General features: G+C 35.3%; 2 protein-coding genes across 4 annotated transcripts; both read right to left on the minus strand.

Annotated features, from left to right (window-relative positions):
* Positions 1–6849: 6849 nt before the first annotated feature.
* LOC125600464 (ras-related protein RABA1e-like) lies at positions 6850–8352 on the minus strand. 2 transcript variants are annotated; one of them, XM_048773170.1, is made up of 3 exons: positions 8273–8352; positions 7789–7995; positions 6850–7555 (listed from the first exon to the last, which is right to left on the minus strand). In XM_048773170.1, the coding sequence occupies exons 1-3, from the start codon at positions 8311–8313 to the stop codon at positions 7123–7125; spliced, it is 681 nt and encodes a 226-aa protein (XP_048629127.1). In that variant the 5' UTR covers positions 8314–8352; the 3' UTR covers positions 6850–7122. The 2 variants fall into 2 exon arrangements, with proteins under 2 accessions (XP_048629127.1, XP_048629128.1); XM_048773171.1 differs by having other exon boundaries at positions 7789–7905; positions 8273–8332.
* Positions 8353–11941: 3589 nt separating this feature from the next.
* LOC106407082 (adenylosuccinate lyase-like) lies at positions 11942–14558 on the minus strand. Of its 2 annotated transcripts, none has more exons than XM_048773177.1 (9): positions 14205–14558; positions 13980–14132; positions 13677–13892; positions 13414–13596; positions 13098–13319; positions 12749–13009; positions 12572–12673; positions 12427–12495; positions 11942–12359 (listed from the first exon to the last, which is right to left on the minus strand). In XM_048773177.1, the coding sequence occupies exons 1-9, from the start codon at positions 14370–14372 to the stop codon at positions 12147–12149; spliced, it is 1587 nt and encodes a 528-aa protein (XP_048629134.1). In that variant the 5' UTR covers positions 14373–14558; the 3' UTR covers positions 11942–12146. The 2 variants fall into 2 exon arrangements, with proteins under 2 accessions (XP_048629134.1, XP_048629135.1); XM_048773178.1 differs by having other exon boundaries at positions 12486–12495; positions 14205–14557.
* Positions 14559–18643: the final 4085 nt, after the last annotated feature.

Below are 18643 nucleotides of genomic sequence, written 5' to 3' on the forward strand. Positions count from 1 at the left end.
AGTAAATTTATTTGTGCTTGTCAATTAGGTCCAAAGTGGACAATATTGTACTAATCGGATAATATAGAGTTGAACATGAGCTTTAACAAACCCCAACAATTCTTATTTGGACTGTGTCAAATGTCAATGAGGCGAGCGTCCTATAGTAATATATATTCTACTGTTTATATTAATAAAAAAATGGTAAACCGTTTCCCGAGAGAATGTTAAATCACCGATGGCCACGTGTTAGGAATATCTGAATGTAGTCGGATTCGAACTCAGTTCGCTTTGCGACGCTGAAACGCCATGCTACCACCCGACGCATGGTTCAAATTATATTAATAACTTCGATCATGATCATATTTGCTTGTGTGACTTGAGAATCTTTCGAGTATCTCATAATTTCTTTTAATAAGACTGATAGTTACATCGTGGAGGTCAAGTAAGGTCTAGCCGTCTGGGTAACAAAATTTAGATAAATTATTACTCGGTTGAAACTGTTTGGTAACGTTGCACCAAAAAAACTGTTTGGTAACGCAAAGTGTAACTCCCTGTAGAAACAAATAAATTATTAGATAATTGTTGCATAGTTTATAACTAACGCAGATTACGAAAGACGAAAGTCATATAAGACACGCATTGAGACCTGCACGTCACATATTTTGCTCGTATTATTCTACCGATTTGAGTAATTTTAATTCTGACATTTACTTTCAACTTTCACATTATTTGGATGTCCATAATAATTTAATCTTTGCTTGATTTATCGCTTTGCTGCATTTCATAAGAAATAATAAATCCGCATGAATATAAAGCATTTCTCAAAAAAGAAAAAACAAGAAAAAAGAAGAAGAATATAAAGCAGAATATTATGAAAATGGGAATTGTCTAGTGTACGAAACAATATGTTAAAACACGTTTACAAAATGATGGTCGGTGATCACGGCTTGGACGGTGATTACGGCTTGGATGGTGATTACGGTTTGGACGGTGATTACGGCTTGGACGGTGGCCGTAAATGGAAATGAGTTTATCAACTCTTGTAGGCACCTACCAATCCTCATAATCTCTATAAATACCAAGCCATGTCATCACCTCACATTCATCCCAAAATCAAAATCACAAAGAGAAGTGAAGAAGAAGAAGAAGAAGAACGTGAGAGAGAGAGAGGAAAAAAAAAAAATTCTATAATCTCTTACGGGTATTTGGGATCGGGTTGAGAGAAAATTATTTAGAGAGTTTGGGTATTTTCTCCTATTATAACGAGAAAATTATTAATCGATTTCTCCGTTATAATTGAGAGATTGTAACTCCTATTATTTTTCTCGTAATAAATTCTTCTACCTTGTCCGTGGTTTTTACCCTTTGGGGTTTTCCACGTTAAATCTGGTGTTCTATTTATTACACTATTTCTCAAATTATTAGCTGCGACCCTGCTCTATCCGGTCCAGTTTTTCAACAAGTGGTATCAGAGCATAGGTTCTGGAAGAAGCAATGGCGGCAAAATTTGAGATCGAAAAATTTAACGGCAGTAACTTTGCGCTGTGGAAGTTGAAGATGAAGGCTATCTTGAGAAAAGATGGTTGTTTAGCGGCCATTAGTGCAAGACCGGCTACATACACAGATGATGATAAATGGAACGAGATGGATGGGAATGCTATGGCAAATCTTCATCTTGCCCTTGCAGATGGAGTGTTGTCAAGCATAGAGGAGATGAAGACTGCAAAGGAGATATGGGATCACCTTGCAAAATTGTACGAGGCCAATTCGCTCCACAATAAAATTTTCCTCAAGAGGAAGCTTTATACCCTTCGAATGGGAGAATCTACTTCAGTGACGGAGCACATCAACACCTTGAATACTTTATTTTCTCAACTCACTTCGTTGAGTTATAAAGTAGAATCACAAGAACGTGCTGAGCTTCTACTTCAAAGTCTACCGGATTCATATGATCAACTCATCATCAACTTAACAAATAATGTCTCCACCGACAGTCTAGTCTTTGACGATGTTGCAGCTGCGGTTCTAGAAGAAGAAAGTCGGCGCAAAAGTAAGGAAGACAGACGAGAAAATTCACAAGTAGAGGCATTAACGGTGATGAGAGGAAGATCAATGGAACACAACTCAAGTGGGAGTCACAAACATGGTAGATCAAAGTCAAGAAGTAAGAAGACTTTTAAATGCTACCACTGTGGCAAGAAGGGTCACTTGAAGAAGGATTGTTGGGAATTAAGGAATTCCAACCCTCAAGGAAATGTCGCAAACACTTCAGATAATGGAATCGCGCTATGTTGTGAAGCAGCAATTTCAAGCGAAAATAGAAGAAGGTTCGCTGATATATGGTTGTTCGACTCAGGAGCTACATATCACATGACGTCTAGAAGAGAATGGTTCCATCATTATGAACCCATCTCAGGAGGATCTGTGTACAGTTGCAATGATCACGAACTTAAGATTGTTGGCACTGGATCCATTCAACTGAAGATGTATGATGGTACAGTTTGTACTATTCATGAGGTGCGACACGTGGAAGGCCTGAAAAAGAATTTACTATCTGTGGGGCAACTTGATGATCTTGGTTGCAAAGTTGAAGTTGAAAATGGCACTTTAAAAGTAATTAGAGGAGCACTTGTGCTTATGAAAGGAGAGAAGATAGCTGCGAAGTTATACATGTTAAGAGGAGAAACTCTGTCAGAATCAGAAGCATCTGTTGCTTCAAGCAGTTCCAGTGAGAAAGCTACTATGGTGTGGCATCAGAAACTTGGGCATATGTCTGAAAAAGGCATGAAAATTCTTGCAGAGAAGAAGTTACTTCCGGGTCTCACAATGGTATCACTATCCTTTTGTGAGCATTGTGTGACAAGCAAGCAGCATCGGTTGAAGTTTAGCACGTCAAATTCTAGAAGTAAAGTTATTCTAGAATTGGTTCACTCCGATGTGTGGCAAGCACCAGTTATATCACTAGGAGGAGCGAAGTACTTCGTGTCCTTCATCGATGACTACTCCAGAAGATGTTGGGTGTATCCTATCAAGAGTAAGGCAGATGTGTTTTCAGTTTTCAAAGTTTTCAAAGCACGGGTGGAACTTGAATCTGAGAAGAAGATCAAGTGTTTGAGGACAGATAATGGAGGTGAATATACTGGTGATGTATTTAGCCAATTCTGCAAAGTAGAAGGCATCAAAAGGCAGTTCACTACATCATACACTCCTCAACAAAATGGAGTGGCAGAGCGGATGAACAGGACTCTGTTAGAAAGAACAAGAGCAATGATGGGAGCTGCAAGCTTAGAGAAGAAATTCTGGGCAGAAGCAGTCAACACCGCCTGTTATGTGATAAATCGGTCGCCATCAACTGCAATTGAGTTGAAAACACCGATGGAGATGTGGACAGGAAAGCCCGTCGACTATTCAGACCTCCATATATTTGGGAGTCCAGTGTACGTAATGTACAATAACCAAGAAACTACAAAGCTAGATCCAAAGTCTAGAAAGTGTGTGTTCTTGGGATATGCTGATGGAGTAAAGGGGTATCGCCTGTGGGATCCCACTGCCCACAAGGTTATAATCAGCAGAGATGTTATCTTCACAGAAGATAAGAAGATCGAAGAAGAAAGAAGCAGTTCAAAAGAAAGGTCCGAGACTGTAGCAGTACAAGTGGAAAAGGAGAATTCTTCTAGAGCAACACCAGAACACGAGGAAGCCGAACCTGCCGAGTTGGAAGAAGAACTTGGTAAAGGAAAACGTGTAAGAACTACACCAGCTTGGCACAAGGATTATGATCTGAGCTGCAATGTTGCATATTGTCTTTTAACTGAGGACGGAGAGCCATCAAATATCCAAGAAGCAATGAGCAGTCCAGATGTTTCTCAGTGGGTGGAAGCAATGCAAGAAGAAATTGAAGCTCTACATAAAAATAAAACTTGGGAGCTCGTACCATTACCGCAAGGAAGAAAAGCCATTGGAAACAAATGGGTCTATAAGATCAAGCGAAATGGTGATGACCAAGTGGAGCGGTATCGTGCTAGATTGCTGGTGAAAGGATATGCTCAGAAAGAAGGCAATGACTTCAATGAAATTTTTTCACCTGTGGTTCGACTTACTACAGTTCGGATACTGTTGGCAATGTGTGCTACATTTGACTTACATCTAGAGCAACTAGATGTGAAAACAACGTTTCTTCATGGAGATCTTGAGGAAGAAATCTATATGCTCCAACCAGAAGGTTTTGAAGAAAAAGAAAAGGACAACTTGGTTTGCAGGTTAAACAAATCTTTGTACGGTCTAAAGCAGGCGCCAAGATGTTGGTACAAGAGATTTGATTCCTTCATCATGAGCCTTGGATATAACAGACTACATGCAGAACCTTGTGCATATTTCAAGAGGTTTAGTGAAACAGAGTTCATTACTCTGCTGTTATATGTAGACGACATGTTGATAGCAGGCCCCAACAATGATCGTATCAATGAATTGAAGGCACAGTTGGCTAGGGAGTTCGAGATGAAGGACTTGGGACCAGCAAACAAGATTCTAGGGATGCAAATTCACCGAAACAGAAATAATAGGAAGATTTGGCTGTCACAGAAGAATTATTTGAAGAAAATCTTGCGGAGGTTCAACATGCAAGATTGTAAGCCAATCTCTACCCCACTTCCTATTAATTTCAAGTTATCCTCCGGTATGAGTCCTAGCAGTGAAGAAGGAAGGATGCAAATGTCTCGAGTACCGTATGCATCAGTAGTGGGGAGCTTAATGTTCGCAATGATTTGTACACGAGCAGACATTGCACAAGCAGTGGGAGTAGTAAGTCGGTACATGGCGAATCCTGGCAAAGAGCATTGGAATGCCGTAAAAAGGATTTTACGGTACATTAAAGGAACCTCGGATGTTGCATTATGTTATGGAGGATCAGACTTTGTTGTCAGAGGCTATGTTGATTCAGATTATGCAGGCGATCTAGATAAAAGCAAATCCATAACCGGTTATGTGTTTGCACTCGCTAGTGGAACTGTAAGTTGGGTTTCAAAACTACAGTCAATTGTGGCTACATCGACAACTGAAGCAGAGTATGTAGCAGCTACACAAGCTAGTAAAGAGGCGATGTGGTTGAAGATGGTAATGGAGGAACTCGGGCACAAACAAGAGAAAATTTCTCTTTTTTGTGACAGTCAGAGTGCCGTGCATCTTGCAAGGAATCCAGCCTTTCATTCAAAAACCAAGCACATAAGAGTCCAGTATCACTTCGTTCGTGAGAAAGTGGAAGAGGGCACGGTGGATATGCAGAAGATTCATACAAAAGAAAACGTAGCAGACTTTATGACAAAAGCAGTCACTACTGACAAGTTTATTTGGTGTCGATCCTCTTGTGGCCTGAAGGAGACGTAAGCAACATGGAATGACAAGGTAGAAAGAATGGTGTGAAGATCCGATTGATCCTCAATCAAATCTTCAAGTGGGAGATTGTTAAAACACATTTACAAAATGATGGTCGGTGATCACGGCTTGGACGGTGATTACGGCTTGGACGGTGATTACGGCTTGGACGGTGGCCGTAAATGGAAATGAGTTTATCAACTCTTGTAGGCACCTACCAATCCTCATAATCTCTATAAATACCAAGCCATGCCATCACCTCACATTCATCCCAAAATCAAAATTACAAAGAGAAGTGAAGAAGAAGAAGAACGTGAGAGAGAGAGAGAGAGAAAAAAAAATTCTACAATCTCTTACGGGTATTTGGGATCGGGTTGAGAGAAAATTATTTAGAGAGTTTGGGTATTTTCTCCTATTATAACGAGAAAATTATTAATCGATTTCTCCGTTATAATTGAGAGATTGTAACTCCTATTATTTTTCTCGTAATAAATTTTTCTACCTTGTCCGTGGTTTTTACCTTTTGGGGTTTTCCAAGTTAAATCCGGTGTTATATTTATTACACTATTTCTCAAATTATTAGCTGCGACCTTGCTCTATCCGGTCCAGTTTTTCAACACAATAAACATCCCAATGTCATTGATGAGACTTGGAAGGAAAGATCTTGTCATAACGGTGGACCTACTAACTTGGCCCCGTGTGGAACAAGGTAACTTTTCTTTCTTTTTTTCGGGGTTTGGCAAATTATTATGTTCACTTTTTACTTCTTTTTTTAATATGTTCACTTAATGTAGCTAGAAGCTCGTAGATGATCTTCCCCAAAAATCTAGGATTGTAGAATTTGAGATTCCGCAAGCATATGTAAGAAATTTATTTTACTTATATTTTACCGCGGGTAATATCCGAACAGACTCTTTGGCTAAGCAGGTTTTGTCTGCTGAGCTAGCCTTAATGGCCTCACCAAACAATGTTTAGAGCATTGAATGAATGAAAGCATGTGTTTCAAAAAAAAAAAAAAAAAAAAATGTCCGAGCAGATTTTATGTGCTGAAATTATATTAATGGCCCCAACAAACATTGGCGAGTGTATTTAGTGAAATGAATGTGTTTCAAAAAAAAAATGTCCAGAGTTCCTGATGGACGAGTCAATAATGTCCCATTACATTACGATTAGGTATCTTGGTATCTTGTTTTCTTACTACCAAACTCTTGGTTTCAACTTCATTTCAAGTCGACTGTTCATGTGGGATGAGAAATCATAACCACATGTTACACCAGAATGTTTAGTCCAAGAGCTAGTCACCAGAATTGGTTCTTTTCAGGTTTGGTTCAGATCGGTCGGAATTAGTTCGGTTACACTTTGGTTTGGTTATCTCTTTTATTTTGCAATGCATGCATAACATTTGATAAAATATAAAATGAGTATACGTGGTTCGTTAGACTAATAATTAAGATTGAGTGGTAACTACGTAAAGCATTTGTTTGCAACAAAATCTCATAATCAAAAGATACAAAACTATATAGAAAACAAGATCTCAATTGCTAAACAAAGTACTGCCAAGCATATAAAAAGAATCATTAGTACAAATTTAAGTAACATGTTTAGGGATACACATTTCAAAGTTTTTCGGTAAACTATAACTGAAGTCTAACCGCGATATTTCGGTTCAGTTCAGTTTACGTTCAGACTAAAACGGCCTTACTAACCAGACCGATGTTTAATTCCAGACAAATGCGATTTGTGTACCAAAACCAACCTTAAACCATAATCTCAACCTGAGCAACAACCAGAGGATTTAACAGCAGTAACATCATCCTTGCTTACAATATCAATACTCTGTCCTTTAGGCAAATACGTTGGGTCTCCAGTACCATCAAGAGCCTTACGGCTCATAACACGATAGATCTGAGTCAAGACATGAGTGAAAGCTTGCTCAACATTTGTAGCATCAAGAGCAGAAGTCTCCATGAAGAACATGTTCTCTCTTTCAGAAAACGATCTAGCTTCTTCTGTGGGAACAGCACGAAGGTGACGAAGATCAGCTTTGTTTCCAACAAGCATGATCACAATATTGGCATCAGTATGGTCTCGAAGCTCCTTGAGCCATCGTTCGACGTTCTCGAACGTTATGTGTCGAGTTATGTCGTATACTAGAAGAGCCCCTACTGCTCCTCTGTAATATGCACTCGTGATAGCTCTGTATCTATTTATCAACAAAACATTATTTCTCAATAACAAACAAGACGGTTTTTGAGCACAATCGGATGTAACATTCACAATAGTTTGCGAATTTTAAATAAATATTATATATAAGTTGCATGGTCTCCAAATTATAGAACTTATATTTATTAAAATTAACTTAAAACTGATCATGGTCTCATAAATCTCAAATCCGATTCTGATAACGAGAACAAAAAGAAAAAACAAAACATTTACCTTTCTTGACCGGCGGTATCCCAAAGCTGAGCTTTGATGATTTTCTCGTCGACGTGAACGCTTTTCGTAGCGAATTCGACACCGATGGTTGACTTTGACTCGATACTGAATTCATTTCTAGTGAACCGAGATAAGAGGTTAGTTTTTCCGACGCCAGAATCTCCGATCAAGACTAGTTTAAAGAGGTAATCATAGTCATCGTCGGCTCTGTACCCTCCCATTTTTTATTTATTTGTGAAACACAGAAATGAAATAAATAAGAAAACTGAAATCTTTGATCGATGTAATAAAAACCTTAGAGAGATGTTGTAAAGATGATACGATATGATGATTGATGTGTAGTTGTGTTTTGTAATGAAATGAAATGATAACACGGGGATGGTGGGTAGCGACGAAAACCTTATTGAAATGATTTGTTATTTACTAAAATGCAATGACTAAGCATATATATTTTGAAAGTCGTTGGAAAGATTAGAGAACAAACATGTTTGAGTTTGACGATGTCTCGAGGTTTGTGGCCGCCATGAATTGGTAAACGCAGAACAAATACACTTGCAGAATATATATTATGGTTGTATCGAATATTTTTTTCAATTTAATTGATAGCTTTGGTCAAATCAAATAACTAGGAAACTTTCCATAAATAAAATGATAGCAATATGTAGGAAGATATTTTGTAAAATGTTACTTATGGTACTAATAAATTGTCGTTTTAATTTTATGACATTTTCAGTTAATGTTTTAGGAACTATGGAGTAGATGTGAGATTATTGATAGCCACATGTTTTTAGACTTTTGGTGTTTTAGTTGAATAATTGAAGGGATTGAGACTAGGGGTGGACACTTTACTCGATATCCGAAGCCGCACCCGAACCCGATCCGAAAAATCCGAACCGAAATCCGAACCAAAGTAGCAAAATATCCGAACGGGTATTAAATTAGAAGAGATTGGATATCCGAACCCGAACGGGTAATATCCGAACCCGAACAGGTAATATCCGAACCCGAATGGATATCCGAAGAAAACCGAACATATGTATAATTAACCTTATATTTCTAGTTTACATCTCTCATTTTATATAAAATATTTATATTGATACTACACATACTTTAAGTTCATATGATATACATACCATTACGGAAAAAATGATTTGCTACTCACTTAAAATGCATGTCAAACTTTTTATTTCAAGAATTAATAAAAAGTTACATCCAAAATTTAAAAACAATAATCAAATTAACGTCTTTTTAGTTTTAAAATATTATGTCCAAATCTATTAACCATTCAATCTATTAGAAATAAAATAAAAATAGTTAAGTGAAAGTTATAATTTTAAATACAAGAATTTGAGAAATGAAAATTTTAATTTTTTTTTTCAAAATCTAAATATCCAAACCCGATCTGAAATAACCGAATCCGAACTAAAAATATCCGAACCCGACCCGACGTTCAAAAATACCCGAACGGGTTCTACGCCTCTATACCGAAATACCCGAAAATCCGGAATGCCCTATCCGAATCCGAACGGCTACCCGAAGGCCCTGCAATCAGAAAGGCAATGATTTTATTATGCCTCAATTCATGCCTTTCTCACTGATTTTCTACCATTTGCGTCATTTAATGAATGCCTAGTCTTAAGCGATGAGGAAGAAGACAAATGAATGAGGGAGTATGTACCAACAACTCCGTACGAACCAGTCTTTCCTATTAATTTTTGTTTCTTCACCGGAATTGTTTAATGAAGAATACAACATTGTTTCTTTGGTTGATTCTACACCGTTGATGATCCTGGAGATGTCTTTTGATCCGTTTTGTAAATTGATCATTCTAGATCTATTCCGATCTCCATTTGGAAACGCTAAATCTTTGATTCGGGTGAGATGTACCTTTCTTGTTTCTAGGGGCCAATTTTTGCTTTGCCGATTTATGACTCTTGAATGAACGTTTTACTTGCGCGTTACTTGCGCGCGGGCTTAGGTTTGTGAGATGTTGCACGGTTGCATCCATTATGCATCTTCTATCTCCGACGTGGTCTTTATACCCATGACCGATGGCCAATTTCTATGGTTTTTGGATCAGATTTTAAGAAAATCGATTCCAAATCTTATGAGATGCTATCTTAAACGTGTTTTCATCTTCCTTCTACTGGTGGAAGATAATCCGTCAGAAAAATTATATGATGATTTGAAGATGGCTTGTTACTTTTGGCTATTAAAGTTTGATGACGAAAGTTTGATAGCCAAGCGAAGAGACTTGCAACACGAAAGGAAGAATCGGTTAATGCTCATATTTGGATACAATATATGTGGTATATGAATATGAGCAAAACTGATTTATTGATGAAACTATGGAAACTTCTATGGAGGAGACAACGGTTCGTAACTGAAGATGTACTACTTTTGTTGTACGGTGATGTTTCTACAGCCATTGAAAATTGGTAACTTCAATTTTTATTCTTTTCAAAAGAACTAATACATTGGGTTCTTTATAGAAAGACACTTTTAGATCTAAATTTGGAGTGGGCCAATGTTATACAACAAAAAAAATTGGTATTGTAGTGATTATGTTATGATATAAAGTTTGGAGTTTCATCTTATGGGTGATAGCCGAACTTGAAAATCGTATGGGATCAAGAGTGAATATGCAGAAGCAAACTAACAAGTTAATTTGTTTGAAGCTCAGATAACAAGACCTCTTATAGAGAAGTATTATTCAGTTTTTACTTTCTAAATGTTTTTGTTCTTTCAGATTAATTATGTTCAATGTATTTCTGGTTATTGTTTGTACTTTTTATGAATAAATAACAATACTGTTGTTAAAAATATTGAAGGGATTGAGACCTAATATACATCTTACCAACTCTAAAATAAACCTAATGATTTTTTTTTCTGAGACTAGACATGATAGTGTTACAAAAAAAAAGAAGACATGATCTATGTTACATGGAAACGGAAGCGGGTACGCGGAAGCGGAAGCGTATGGAAGCGCAGAAACGAGATTTTTTGAAAAATTAGGAAGCGGGTACGTATTGGAAGCGTATATCCATATGTATGTATATATATATTAAAATATAAGATTTTCTTTAAAAAAATTAGGACTAAAAATTATAAGTTATAAATTTAAATAAATTATTTATTCATTTGTAATAATTTTGTAATGATTTCATATTAAAACTATGAAAATAGACATAAATTAAGTTTAAAAGAAATTATTATATTAATTATTGTTAATGCTTCATAAATAATTGACACAATATATTTGAATATATGATATATGTTTAGAAAAAACCTCAATACATAAAGATAATTTATAGTATTAATTTTAATATTTATATATTTATATCCTCTCTATTCATTACTATTAAAATTTTGATTTTACAGAAATTAATAACTACGATTATATTTTTATTGATATTCAACCTTGTATTTTTTTTAAAGAACGGAAGCGTGATTTCAAAACGGAATCATAAGTTTCCAACGTGTTTTTAAAAAGAATATTTTGGAAGCGTTCTGGAAGCGAGATTCCGTAAGCTTCCACAAGGTTCTGATTCCGATTCCGGTTCCGAAGCGGGAAGCGGACGTCCGATGAAGCTTCCGTGCAACGTAGGACATGATAAACATATGTGTACATGTAAAAATGGTAACAATAAATAGATCTACGTAGATCTTGTAAACTTTATTTGACATGAGACATGGTAAAACGTATGTGTTCATGTAAATGGTAACAATAAATAGAATTAGGCATGTGAGTTCGGTTAGCTCGGATAGTTTGATTTTCTGTTAATTCGGTTCAACATAAGTTTTACCAAATTAATCTGAAATCAAGTTTGGTTCGGTATTCGGTTAGTCCAAAATTTGAAAATTTTGATGAAAATTTTGATTTCGGTTAAATTTAGTTTAATTTTCTTGAAATTTCAAATAAATTCGGTTTATTTCGGTTAGTTCAGTTATTTCACTTTAAAATTTGGTTGGGTCAGTTCGAGTTTTAGGTATGGTTTGGTTATAATTCTGAATGACTATAAACTCTGAATAAGACAAAAATTCCTAATCAATTTTGTTTATGGGACAATGTACTTAACTACTCTTTGCATTTTACATTTGCCTGGATTTTGATTAACAAACACTTGATTATAAAAAATCTAAACCAGTCAAATGAAAAGAAAATAATTTGAAATTCTTTATTATTTAACTCCAATGTAAAAAAATTATTTTCATATGACATGTAACTCAAAACGACAACGTAGAACTCATCAATCTGACTCTTTGTTCTTCGCTACTTCTTCCTATTTCATCTGGAGAAGAGTAATAGTACAACAGCACAACCTTCTCACCGATATGATCACTGATCATCATCACTGTCACAAGTGCAGAGCTTCATCGACGGCCAAAGCCAACGCAGCAGCAGTACCAACATAGGTGTGTGGAGTTAACTTCAAAAGTTGAGATTTTGCTTCTGCAGGCAAATCCAAACCTTTTATAAACTCTCTTATACTTTCTTCATTCACAGCTCTCCCTCTTGTCAGCTCCTTCAGCTTCTCATACGGCTCCGGAACTCCATATCTCCTCATAACCTTTAAAGACAATACCGTGAATCAGTGAGATAGCTAGATCGTTACAAAAGAATCGAGAGAGATTTACAGTTTGTATGGGTTCAGCGAGAACTTCCCAAGTTTGATCCAAATCTTCTTTTAACCGACCTTCATTAATCTATACACCAAGAAACATTTTTTAGCCAATTATGACAAGTGAAAACCTTTCTTAGGGGATACGGTAATAATAATACCTGAAGCTTCCTGATTCCCTGTATGGCGCTCTTGTAAGCAAGAAGAGAGTGTCCTAAAGCTCCACCCATGTTTCTCAATACAGTCGAATCGGTTAAGTCACGCTGCACATTTGTACATTTTGTTATCAGGCTCCCATTGCTCTAAGAGAGATATACATAAGGATACAATGCTCAAACCTGCATTCGAGAAACGGGAAGCTTCATGCTGAGGAAAATAAGCTCAGCGTTAGCTTTACCTAGGTTCCCTTCACTGTTATCAAAGTCAATAGGATTCACTTTGTGAGGCATTGTGGATGATCCGATCTCACCAGCTTTAGTTATCTGCTTAAAGTAACCTAGAGATATGTAGCTCCATATATCTCTGTCGAAATCAATTAAGATATTGTTGAACTGGCTGATTGTATTAAAGAGTCTAGCCATATAGTCATGAGGCTCAATCTGCAAAAAAACAATGAGAACAATCACTCAGTCAATGATATATGCGGAAAAATGTAATAAAGATAAAAACTATATAGTAAGTATATACCTGAGTGACGTATGGGTTAAAGGTCAATCCGAGAGAAGTAACAAACTCCTCTGCAACATGAGGCCAGTCGATATTAGGATATGCTGAAATGTGAGCGTTGTAGTTCCCAACGGCACCAGCAAATTTGCCCTTGATCTTAGTTTCTGAAAGATATCTTCTCTCTTCGCTTAACCTCACAGCGAATATCGCCATTTCTTTCCCTAGTGTTGTAGGTGAAGCTGGCTGCAATTTTAGTTTTGACCATTGCTTTAACAAAGGGATGGATAAAAACGAATTACTGTAGAAAAAAATGGTGTATTTATCTTTGGAGATTGACCTGGCCATGAGTTCTTGAAAGCATGGGGACATATGCAAACTCCTTAGCCATCAGAGAGATTGACTTGATCAGGTCATCCATGGCTGGAAGTATAACCGAGCTAAGTGCTTCTTGAAGCATCAAACCATGTGATAGATTGTTGATGTCCTCAGACGTGCAAGCAAAATGAAAAAACTCAAGAACCTGAAATGATTCAAAAGACAGAGAAACTTAACCCAAACCGTAAGAACTTGGACCAAGAGAGAAAGAGAGAGGCTTGTAACCTTAGCAATCTCTGGATGAGATTCACACTTTTGTTTCAAGAAATACTCCACAGCCTTCACGTCATGATTCGTTACTCTCTCAATCTTCTTAACTTCCAACGCATCATCCACGCTAAACCCATCGATAATCCCTTGCAAGTAAACCTCAGCTTCTTTACTAAAGCTTGGAACTTCAGAGACTTCAGGAATCTTTGAAAGCTTAATAAGCCATTTAATCTAAACCAAACATAAGCACGTGCGAATTAGAACAACACAAACATCAATCAATCAATGAAGCAGAACATAAACATTTCCCTTATATACCTCAACAAGTACTCTGAAGTAAATCAAACCAAACTCGCTCATTGAGGAAGCCAAGTCCTTAACTTTCCCCCAGTAACGTCCGTCCAAAGGCGATAACGCCGTTAAGTTCGACATCTCCAAATCTCTCGAACCTTCCACTGCCATTGCTACCACCTAGAGTATCGATTCGCCATCGGAACAGTTAAATTTGCATTTTCGAGACAAACCCATTAGAAAAGGCCTTACCTTTCTTGAAGTCGTGAGCTTCAGAGAAGCAGCGGAAGAGAGAGATAATGAAACTCTGGGAAGCGGATGATGATAAGAAGCCAACGAGAGCGATTTTGATGGGTTTAAGAGTTTTCCGGTGGTGGGTATAAGGCGTAAAGAAGGGACTTTGTTGCTGGTTAACGCCATTGAAGAAAGAGTGAGCTCCAGAATCGAAGCTTAGGAGGACGACCAGGGAAGAGAGTGAAAGCTTGGCGCTTTAGGGTTTTAGAGGATTCCGATTAAAGTTCAGGCGCTTTTTTCTAAATTCCATATTTACCCCTGTGTTATCTACTTATTACGATTACAAGTTGGGACTTGGGAATATTTATCATGCTTAGTTTTTTTTTGTCTCAACTACGTCTTTCATTAACCAAATTTGTGAATACAAAAATTTTAACCTCGCATAAAATTTAAACCAACATTGTATTTTCACCGCAACAAAAACAAGTTCATCCCACGAGATGAACAGTCTCTTGAACCACTTAATTCTACTACTAAACCATACTGTTACAAGAGACCAGCACTCTATAGAAAAATAAAGCCTAAACGAGCGTACCATTTCACAACATTGCTACAGTCACCACAAAATTAGAATAAAATTCATGGACCAATATAGGCATGGGCATTCGGGTCCTCGTACACTTATACACTTTAAACATCGTCAAAATGGCTCTTCAATTGTATTGACATGGTAATGTCGTGACTGGAGAGCACAGAAAAAGTGAAGTTACTTATCTGAACAGCAGTGGACCATAGACGAATCGTCTGCTCTTGTTAAGCGACTAGACTACACGCGCCGTCATCAGGAGACTCCACCAACACACGAAGATGGAGAGCACATGCACCCTCCTCATAGGACCACAGTTCACGAAAATTTTCTCAGACAAAAGTGAATGGTCACCCTCGAAACACCAAATCGGAGACACCACCCATAACACCATCTCACACCAATAGAAAAAGACCACGCCGCCTTAGCAGAAGGTAGATCCATGGTAGACGAAGCGCTTCCTGATGTCACGCGCCACCGTCGTGAAAGCATCACCAGATATTTGGAAAGAAAAAAATCAAATCTGAAGAAGCTTTCAATCCTAAAAACCGACCCTCTCTAAGCCAAACACTCCACCAATCTCGCGGCAGCTCCAAGAAGCACCAGAAACTGACAACCTTCGATCCTCGCGAGCAGATCTAGGGTTTTGAGTTCCGACGAAACCAGAGACGTTAGCATATCAGAAGGGAAGTATAAGGGAAAGGAGAGGGAAAAATATTAGCCATGTCTCTCGTTTTCTCTTTGCCATCTTTATCAGACTTAGTTTAACACTAAAATTCTTCAAAAATAGTCGAAAGAATATTTAAAAATATCAAATTATAGTCACAGAAAAATTATAGTCACGAAAAAATATAGGGAAATTTTCTCAAATAGCATTTTTAATTTTTTGTCACGAAAATAGTCCTTTTTTTTATTTTGAAAATTTTAATTTTAATTTTTTTTTTTCAAAATTTGTAACTCCACATACAGAACCTTACCCATATAACGCAATATTATAAATATATGTATAAAAACAACCATTATAAACCATTAACTTTATTTGATCAAAAAAAAAACCATTAACTTTATAAAAGAACAATATTATAAATTTATGTATAAAAACTAACTATTTGGTTGTGTTTAGACCTGAGAATTTGAATTAAGATCGCATGACTCATTTCCTTTGACCTGTCATCAAATAAGATAATAAGAGTTAGGTATAAAGTATAAACCCGGAACACAAGCGGTCATCTATTCCGTTTTATTCTAGCTGGTTAGGATACTTGGCTCTCACGCGAAAGACCCGGGTTTTAATAGCGGCATCGGAGATAACTTTTTGTGAATCTTCTTTTGATTATTAGACCAACAGCAACAGCGGATTTTTTGCCAAAATCCTTAGCAAAGTAATATTAAAATATTTAGTGGGTCTCTCATTTTATTAAGGATTATGCTACAATTGACTCTTCCAGTCTTTATTTACGGATCCCATTTCTGATGATCTCTTCACTGTGCATGGACTCCACTGCCGCGTGGGAGCCCAGCCAGTCTTTTAAAAAAAAAAAATTCAGACAAAAAAAGAAAAAATAATAAAATAATAAAATATTCTAAAAAGTGTTGTTAAGGATTTTCTATTAAGGACTTATGGTTGTGGGTGCTCGGACTCTTTGAATCTCTCTCATATGTAATTTTGGGTTAAAAAATTAGTGGATAAGGAAAAAAGAAGATGTCCAAAGAAGCGAAGGATAAACACATGTAGCGCCAATGCTTAATTCCACCAGCGTTAAGGACACTCAAGACGCCAATGAAGATCGTCCGTGTCCTCATTTCGTGTCCCCAAGACGCCAATGATTATACCGATTTGTTTAATAGAAACCCTTCAAGTTTGCACAACCTGGAAATGGAATCCTTTCCCACCAAGTAAACATATTCCTCTAAGAAATTTAGAAGCCTTTGGCCCGAAGTTTGAAGATTTTCCTGTTATCGTCCATGCTATGCATGAAAATATTTTATTTTTAATTAACATTATATATTAAAAGTAATAATCGAATTTAAGTATATAAGTATCGTAAAATTATTAGTATATAAGTGATACTTATTATAACTGTTTAAAGTATAAAATTATTTATCAAATGTGATTAAACATTTAAAATATTTAATAAAAGTTTGAGATATTTAATAATTTATAAAATAGTTAACATATACTAAAAATTGTCGAATATCGACTAAAAACTTTTAGTCGATATTTTAGAAATATCTGTTTGTAAATTTAAATGTACAATTTATAAGAAAATAAATATTAAATAAATTTGTGTGCTCTTTATGTTAATTAAATTTTTGTTAATATGTTCATTTATTTTTATTAATATATTTATTTATTTATTTATTTTTAATTCAAATGTTTATATCAAATTTTTTATATTAATATACAAACTTAAATATATTATTTTTATTAATTTTTCTTAATATATTCTAAAATGTTGACTTAAAATTATATATATATATATAAATTTTTAATTAAATTTTTATTTTAATTCATTTTTAATATTTAAATACTTTTGAAATGTATTTATTTGATTTATCAAGGGTTAGTTTTGGGATTAAAAAGAAATTATATTAAAAGGACAACTTAATGATGGTATCATACTAAAAGGACAACCATGTTAAATTTTTGCTCTGTTTTGGGTATTTTTCCTATATTTGTTTTTACTTTCTCGGATGTAAAACGTCTCTCTTATTTTGTTTTCCTCTGTCATCTTTTCACTTATTTTATTATTTTAATGAAAATAAATTTAGACTATAAATTGGAAAAGCAGATTGCAAATCTATTGGATATCCGTTACGAATCTAGTGGATCAAGCGGATATAACAATACAAATACCATTTTATCGGGTCTAACAGTTTAAAAAATATGGTAAAATTAAATAAAAAAGGTCCAAATACTATAAAATTTAAAATAATTTATATAAAAATTTATATATATTACTATTTATTTCATAACTTCTATTTGATAACTAGAGGTTTTAGTAATTTAAAAAAATAATCATAATTTTAAAAATATATATTCAAAATATATATTTAATTGATAAAAACAAATAAAATATATCATTGTAAAAAAAATAGTTATAAATATATATATAAACGATTTGAATTATACAAAAAAGAATCAATATATTTTATATATCCATAATTTATTAGTAATACAAAATTATATTGAACATTATTTTGTTGGTATGGTTAATAAATAATAACTGAATTGATATATATATAGGACTGCTTGATACACTTCAAAAATGATGAAATTTTACTGTTATAAGTAAACGGAATATTGTATGTAGATTTGGACTGCTAGTGAATTGTGTTTTATTATTATTTTGAACATAAAATACAATTAGTTAACATTTAGTCGAATGGAAAAAGTTAAAAGCGGATGATAGTGAGAGAACTATCTTATTTTCACTGGGCGTGGACCTAGGGCCCAATTTTTTTTGTATCAATTTTACTGATAAAGGGACCGATCTTTGTAAAAAAAAAATTAAAGAGAAGGGCCCAAAAAATTTTAAAGAGAAACTTGCCAAAATAAAATGAAAAAAAAAAGTATATTTATCCTTTTAGTATTTTTTTTTTTGTCGGCAACTTAAAAAAAATCACGTAGATCCTCCAAACTAAACTGGTTGCTCCGCATCTATACGGAGAACAATAGAAGATCACTTTCGTGCACTGCGTGCAAGACTGTCCGCCATGAAGTTGTTCTTATAGTATAATTTATTTCTTAATCCTAAGATTAACCCTTGTTTAAATTAGTTTATAATTATATTTACATTTTAAATTAATCTAAACCTATTAAGGTAAACCAAAAAATATATATATAATAAAGGTAATAAACTAAAATTCC

The sequence above is a fragment of the Brassica napus genome, unplaced genomic scaffold (assembly GCF_020379485.1).
Source record: "Brassica napus cultivar Da-Ae unplaced genomic scaffold, Da-Ae ScsIHWf_2276;HRSCAF=2934, whole genome shotgun sequence".
In the NCBI taxonomy this organism is placed as follows: domain Eukaryota; kingdom Viridiplantae; phylum Streptophyta; class Magnoliopsida; order Brassicales; family Brassicaceae; genus Brassica; species Brassica napus.

Coding starts and splice junctions, on each gene's coding strand:
- LOC125600464 (XM_048773170.1), bottom strand. CDS start 8,313: ATGGCGGCCACAAACCTCGAGACATCGTCAAACTCAAACAT. Junction 7,996..8,272: donor ACATCGTCAAACTCAAACAT/GTTTGTTCTCTA, acceptor GGGAGGGTACAG/AGCCGACGATGACTATGATT. Junction 7,556..7,788: donor GATACCGCCGGTCAAGAAAG/GTAAATGTTTTG, acceptor GTTGATAAATAG/ATACAGAGCTATCACGAGTG.
- LOC106407082 (XM_048773177.1), bottom strand. CDS start 14,372: ATGGCGTTAACCAGCAACAAAGTCCCTTCTTTACGCCTTATACCCACC. Junction 13,597..13,676: donor CTCATCCAGAGATTGCTAAG/GTTACAAGCCTC, acceptor GAATCATTTCAG/GTTCTTGAGTTTTTTCATTT. Junction 13,320..13,413: donor TTTCAAGAACTCATGGCCAG/GTCAATCTCCAA, acceptor CTAAAATTGCAG/CCAGCTTCACCTACAACACT.